Genomic DNA, 7510 nt, shown 5'->3' with positions numbered 1-7510 from the left:
CCTAATGTCTGTTTTGGTCAAGTAGGAAAATAAATTACCCGCAAAAAATGCCACTTATACTCCAGTGCGACTTATGTATGTTTTTTTTCTACCTAATTGTGTATTTTTGGCCTTGTGCCACTTATACTCCGGAGCGACTTATAGTCCAGAAAATATGGTAATATTGTAAATCCCACATCATCCATGATCATCGTCCAAGCAGCCATAGCCTGCGTCATGGCTAATACAGGATCGATTCCCCGACCTGACCCCTGACATCACATCACGCACTAGCCTTCCTTCCTCCACAGCGACAACTGATGAGTGACGCTTGTGTCAAGCATGTTCACTCGTGTTCAACTTGTGACCATCTTAATGCAGTTGGCCACGATCAAGTCAAATAATCCTGCAAATAACCGGATCATACATGGCGTGTCACACCACGTGCACCTATCTGGGACATATTGTGCTCATTTTTCTGCATAACATCATAACATCATTATCTGAAACTTTGGCATTGTTTAACGCCAGAATACAAAAGTCAAAAAACAACATTCAATACAAAATCCAGAAAAGTGAAAAAAGCATCATAGGTCCCCTTAATGTAAGCTAGGATAGGATTAGCACTTTTATTTGTACAAAACGTAGCTCCCTTATCAGATGAGAATGGGCCTTTATCCCTTGTAAAGTAGAGCTGCTGTACTGGTCACACACTTAAAATGGAATACTGTATTGGCAATTAAGAATAACTGGGGGGGGGGGGGGGGGGGGGGGGCAGCGGTTGGCTCTCACTGTGGTTTGCTGGAGTCCCAAAGCTTTAGAAATGGCTTTTCACCTTCTCCACATTGATAGATCTCAGTTCATCTCAGTTATGTTCCACACAGGACCATGTAGTAGGTTTGGATTTTTTTCTCCCTTAATAGAATTTTAAACTCAAAAAGTGTCACTAATTCCACCAGGACAATACATTACTGTAGACAGTGAATTATTTTAGGTGCTGATGGATGTCAGGACCCATGACAGGGGTGGTGGCACTCCCGGAGGCGGGCCGTGGTTGGAATAAATTAAAACAGGCCATTTTGGCGGGAAGCACAAATCAAAGTAAATAGGAATAGGTGCAGATTCTGAAGGATCTAAAATGTTTTATGTGCGGGTTATTGTGTGTAGCTGCTCTATAGGAGACCACAACTCTATACAAAGGGTTGAAAAATGACCATAATAGATCCCCTTTAACAAATGGTTAAAAACTTCCCGGATCCAGACGTTGATCCGGATCCTTCCCAAAATTAAAGCAGTTCTTCCATTTCCAATTTGCAAAAATGTCTGAAAGAGACAATATGGCGGCACAGCAGGGCTGCTCAAAGAAAATAAGCATAAATAAGACTTGTTGCATTAAATGTGTTCCAGACTTGTATGCCTCAGCCAACATTACAGATACAGTAACATTACAGAATGCCTTATACTTATATATTTGTATTTTGGTTCATTTGCTGGGAATGTTTAGGCAAATATATGCAAAATATGCTTCAATATGCATTATATTTTCACAGACCTTATTCAACCTGCAAATCGGAAAAAGTGTATTAGCGTGAAGTTGTGAAATTGGAACCAGCATATGGCGAGGGACGACTGTAGACCGATTGGTAAATACAGTTCTATGAAGGAAATTGAACCTTTAACCATACAGGTCACTCATGGTTCATTGGCTATTGTTCGCCCAGTGGATGGTACAGTAGGATGGTATACGCTCCTGAAACTGATGGTTGACTTTCATTCATAGAAGTGTGCTTATATCCGGAATGCAATTCATTGTTTTGTATTTTACAAATAACATCTTAGAAATGCTTTGTGGGTTTACCATGTTTGCTATCGGCTCTCTTTTATTCATCTTTTAAGCATGCTTATGGAAGTTCCAAGAAAAATACACACAAATAGAAACAATCACAGGGTAATTCCTGTTGATGCACATTTGTAAAAATATAAAATATTACTACGGTTGTGCAGCTTCATTCCAAACATGTTAAAGGACAACAAGCAACGCCAACACTATCGGTAGGAGCTCATTTTGAATACAAATATGTAGGATTAGCATGACAAACTGATATATTTGCATTCAATTGGCAATTTCAGCATACTGTATTTGGAGGTAAGGCATTCCACCTCCAAGCTGTTCAATAGAAAAACAAGGTCACAAATATGACCTTCAATTGGAATCTTTTTGGCTTGAAATTCTAAGACCAAGCTTTGAACTTCTGCTTTGCTGAGCCTTGGCGGCGACACGCTCACGTACACGTGACAAACACAAAGTATGTACGCCCTTCAAAACAGCATTTAACCTTGAATTGAGCTCATTTCAATTAGAAATGCAAGTTCTTGTGCACACGCATGCACAAGCATTCAGTGTAACATGGCACACAAGAGGTTCAATTGTGAAAAGTGCTAATAAATAAATAAATATATGTGAACCTTGATGCGTCGGGTGTGTTATTTTATATTCTTCAGCAGTGAGGTGCGTGCATTCACCACCGCCTTGAAGGCGTCTTCGCTTCCGGGGGCCACACATTTGTCTGGGTGGAGAAGTACGGCCAGTTTCCTGTAGGCTTTGTTGACCTCTTCCCTGGAAGCAAACATGAGACCCAACACATCCTTAGAGGCGACACTATTGCATATCATATATTACAAGAATATACATATATACATATATATATACATATACAAGAATTACTATCAATGGTAAGAAATCATTCTTTCAAAAAATATGCATGCATTAGACTATTACAGTTGTTCTTATTGTCGTTTCAACTAGCTTCTCCGGTTTCACAAACACAAGTTCATTACACAAAAAATCAGTCTAATTTCATATCTATAATGGCAGCCTTCATGTGCAGTGTGCATCTTACAAACTGAGGGTTTCATGCTAATTTAGCTGGAGAGCAACAGTGGCTTTTTGACCAATTGGGAGACATTTCGTTATTAATTTTACTATTTTTTTTCTGAATCGTCAACTAGAATGTTCCAAGACCCTGCCCCCACCTTCCCTCCAGTGCTGCCCACCCTGGTGTATGAATGCCAATGAATGTTTGTTCGTGCCCAGAGAGGTGGAAATTGGCAGCCATGTTTCCGTCACACTACCCCAGGGCAGCTGTGACCACAGATGCAGTTAACCACAAGTGTGACCGAGGACTGAATGAATAAAGGCTTTACTTGAAGCGCTTTGGGTGCCTTGAAAACCACTATCAAATGTAATCCATTATTATTATTATTATTATTATTATTATTATTATTATTATTATTATTGCCGCATCTCGCGCTTGTCAAACCAGATATTTGCATCGGTTTATCGTTCACAACCGTAGTATTTATGGCACAGAAGATCTTCTAAAGGGACATTTTAACATTATTAGAGCCATCAAGACATAGAATAACATATACTCATAGTCATAACATAACATAACATATACATATAGTCACCTTTTTCATTCCAATATAGCAGATATCATCACTGAAATAAGTCATTTAAGACAGTTTACCTTGTCAGGGAGGAATCAGTGGTGACAGGAAGTGATGTTGCAAGGTCAGAGTTGAGTTTTGTGCTTATTGTGGGCTATGGCCCCAACAGTAACAGCAGTAGTTTATTAGCGGTGGCACCATAAATCAATGTATGAATGTATGAACGTATGAATGTATGAATGTATGAACGTATGAACGTATGAACGTATGAACGTATGAACGTATGAATGTATGAACGTATGAACGTATGAACGTATAAATGTAACACTGTCCTTGATGTCCTCCAGCTCCGATTCCCACACATCCCACAAACGGTCTCTGGTCAACAACACTTGATAGCGTGGCAGTTTCCACCCTTGCTTTGGGTTGCTACTGTGGTGGTCTCATTCTCAGCAGGGTCTTTGATTCCAGGACCATCGATATCAACATTTGTATGCATTTAAAGAAATGACATGGCATTTTATAAAGAAGATAAAGAAAATAGGGCTAATTAGTTCTCAGATATATGTTCAATAACATAGCTTGTTGAATAGGAGATCTAGCCTAAAATGACTTTATACTGTGGTGCTTATAAAAATGGCTGACGAAAGACAATTATAATTATTGGCATGTAAGTAGTTCTCTTTTTCTTTTTGTACAATATTAATCATTTATGGGGGTGCAAACATAACCAAGAAATGTACTGTAAGAAAAGGCAGCACGAGGACTTGGATGGGGACTACAACAAAAGGTGTGGTCAGGGGCGCTGCTCGCCACTACCTAAAGCAGGCGACTGCTAGGGTCCGGGCCCCCACGCAAGATGAATTAGTTTGACAGTAAACACACAACGGCCACCCCATTTGACCCTCGGAGAATACCATATGGTCAAACTCAATTTTTGACCACAGCTCGTGAACTCACCGTGTGGCCCCGGGTTTGACCCCCAGCATATCCCAGGAGTCCTTACTGTTTCGGATACGTCGGATAGTGTCCGCTTGCTCTTTGGTGAAGCCCACGCTGACATCCGACACAGGACGCTTCCCGCCGTTTTCACACATGTCGGTGATGGAGGAGAAGAAGGCCTGGACACCACAAACACATCACAGACACAGTCGCTGTAAATTCTGGTTCAGTGCCAGATGATCCGCTTGGTGTTTGCCCACCTGGAACATCTCATTGATGCCCTCTCCGCTTTGTGCCGACGTCTCAAAGTAATGAAACCCCCGCGACTCCGCCCACAGACGACCCTCACCCTCGTCCACCACTCGCCGTTTCATCAGGTCCACCTGAAGGCACATTCAGGTCCAAGTCAGCATGTGACTTGAAGTGCGCTGCAGTCCAGCTAAGTCGAACCTTGTTGGCGCAGACCACGAAAACAATGCTGTCCATGTTGGCCTGAGAGCCCATTTCCTGTTTCATCTCGCCCAACCAGCTGTCCAGGGCATCAAAACTGTCCCGTAGGCCGACATCATAGACCAGCAGCACGCCCTGACTGTCCTTGTAGAACTCATTACGCACCTGCAGAAGAACACCGATGAAGGAGCACCCCCTGCTGGCTATTGTGGGCACTGCACTGACATCCTGAGTAGGGTTGGGTGTCAATCAAATACCATAATGGCAGCCGTGGCAATGTAAATGGGCGTAACAAAACTACACGGAAATCAGTGGCTCATTTTGGTGCTAAATTAATAAGAGAAATCTTAATATCAACACATCATTTCATCCTGTCTCACTTTCTTCATGAATGGAATAAATAATAATGTGAAGAAACAGGAAATGGAGGCGGAGCTGTGCCATCCATATCCATGCGTTCATACAAACCTTACTTCCCATAACTTCTCGCTCAACTTCTGATAGATTTGGCTATTGCAGTACTTTCTACCGTCAATAAAAGACAGAGTGTTCCTGTCTTTCACGACACTGATGAGGTGGCTGGCTTCCTTCTTGCTTCACAAGTGTTGGGTTTTGCATGTCGCCATGTTTACAAGCGCTTCCTGCCAAAGATCCAACATGTCAACATATTCTGGCTCTTCAAAAGTGCTATTGCCGTTTACATGGCCGTGCCCAACTGGGTCATTGCTCATATTCCAGTTTGGACGCCTTTATTTGACTGCACGCAAACTTACTAATAGTCACCAGAAGTGCTGATTATTTACAGACAAACTACATCTTCCTTTCCAGATCGCTGCCGACTGCAGCAACTAACTCTTTTGCTCTGATCAACAAATCATAGGACATAAAAATGCTATTAAAAATTATTTAATTATTTAATAATTAATTTAAAGTTATTGTGAGCCAGGTAGTTGAGGTTGAGCTTCCTTTTGTATTGTGTCATCAGGAATGTGCGACACGATATCATTCTTCAACTGAACATTACCTTACTGCCTTACACATTTTCACCTATTTGTTGTGGATTTTAGTTCATATTGCTGGATTTATAATTAGATTTCCAAGTATTTTAAAGGTTATTCTGTTGAACTTGCATTGTGGTACAAAACTCTGTAAAAATAAAAATCAACAAAATGTGTATGTCTTCCTTTTCTAAAGTACCAGTTCAGGCACCGTTTAACACCGGCACCGTTTCAAATGACCAATTTGGCACCATTCATTCATTCATTTTCTACCGCTTATCCTCACGAGGGTCGCAGGGGTGCTGGAGCCTATCCCAGCTGTCTTGGGGCGAGAGGCGGGGTACACCCTGGACTGGTGGCCAGCCAATCCCAGGGCACATATAGACAAACAACCATTCACACTCACATTCATACCTATGGACAATTTGGAGTGGCTAATTAACCTAGCATGTTTTTGGAATGTGGGAGGAAACCCACACAGAGATGGCCGAGGGTGGAATTGAACTCGGCCTGGGCGCTAACCACTGGTCCCAATTAGGCACCATTATGATCAAATATGTAGCGATACCCAACCCTGATTCTGAGCATGTCAGTCAGTCATTGTAGAGCTCCAACGCAATAAAGAATGACTTCTTGGGACTCACTTCGTAGAAGAAAGGATGTCCGGCCATGTCAAAGATGTTCACTTTGATTTCTCTGTCGCGAACCTGAACCCTGACAACAGACACCTTAGTAGGACGACATTACAAATACATGCAAAACAATACTGAAAACACGCTTACTTGGTGACACCATAGTCAATCCCAATAGTGGCCAAATATTTGGGGACAAACCTCTTCTCGCAGTAGCGTTTAATGATGCAACTCTGCAGGGAGAAATGATATTTCTACTAAATATGGCACTTTTTCCAACAACTTACATTGCATATTGCAATATTATTTTGCACAGAACATCCACCACAGTAAAAGAAGTATAATGTGGAATAGGTTAGACTTAAGGAAGAGCTGCTGCCTGTACCGATATTACTTTTATCGGTAATAAAAGTGCTGGTCAGATATCAGTGTTTCATCAGATGAATCATCTTAAGTAAACCACACCAGTTTAACCTGTACTTTATCATAAGGGTCATAACAATACGGTCATAATTGTAGCATTATTATGTCATTTCAGGATGGGATGTTCTAAACTTTCAGTAACTGATTTATTTACTTGCTACCAGTAAATTATTTGTCATTATGGTAAAAGTGAAGCTAATATAATTGGTTGAACATTAGTCAGATGAACATGATATAGCAGGAGATAGCTCCAACACATGAATCCATCGATACGTTTATCAATTTACATTGAACTTACCTTACCAACTTCGGCATTCCCGAGGCTTATTACCTTGACCCGGAGCGGTTTCTTGTTGTCTCGTCTCTTCGGCACATTTGTTTCCATTTTTAATTCAAGAAATTGGCGATGACACTAATGAGGAACTGTAACACAGCAGGACAACTACAAAGGCTAACAAACCGTTAGCAAGCGGGTTAGCACCTCGCACGAGCACCTCGACTAATTATTTTACATTAAGGTGGACATTAGTGACCATTATTTGGTAAATATCCTTCGTAAAATACAACAAAAACACAGATCATTTGCTAATATCATAGCCTCATATGTATCTAGCCGCTAACAGCAATGCAAGGTAG

General features: G+C 41.2%; 1 protein-coding gene across 2 annotated transcripts; it reads right to left on the bottom strand.

Annotated features, from left to right (window-relative positions):
* Nucleotides 1-1824: 1824 nt before the first annotated feature.
* dnajc27 (DnaJ (Hsp40) homolog, subfamily C, member 27) lies at nucleotides 1825-7491 on the bottom strand. 2 transcript variants are annotated; one of them, XM_058052402.1, is made up of 7 exons: nucleotides 7178-7491; nucleotides 6602-6684; nucleotides 6464-6533; nucleotides 4822-4986; nucleotides 4632-4754; nucleotides 4390-4550; nucleotides 1825-2596 (listed from the first exon to the last, which is right to left on the bottom strand). In XM_058052402.1, the coding sequence occupies exons 1-7, from the start codon at nucleotides 7187-7189 to the stop codon at nucleotides 2464-2466; spliced, it is 747 nt and encodes a 248-aa protein (XP_057908385.1). In that variant the 5' UTR covers nucleotides 7190-7491; the 3' UTR covers nucleotides 1825-2463. The 2 variants fall into 2 exon arrangements, with proteins under 2 accessions (XP_057908385.1, XP_057908384.1); XM_058052401.1 differs by having other exon boundaries at nucleotides 7173-7490.
* Between the last annotated feature and the right edge of the window lie 19 nt (nucleotides 7492-7510).

Source organism: Doryrhamphus excisus, chromosome 16 (assembly GCF_030265055.1).
Source record: "Doryrhamphus excisus isolate RoL2022-K1 chromosome 16, RoL_Dexc_1.0, whole genome shotgun sequence".
Lineage (NCBI taxonomy): Eukaryota > Metazoa > Chordata > Actinopteri > Syngnathiformes > Syngnathidae > Doryrhamphus > Doryrhamphus excisus.
Note: the sequence above shows the minus strand (reverse complement) of the source record. Positions and strands in the feature narration are given on the sequence as shown.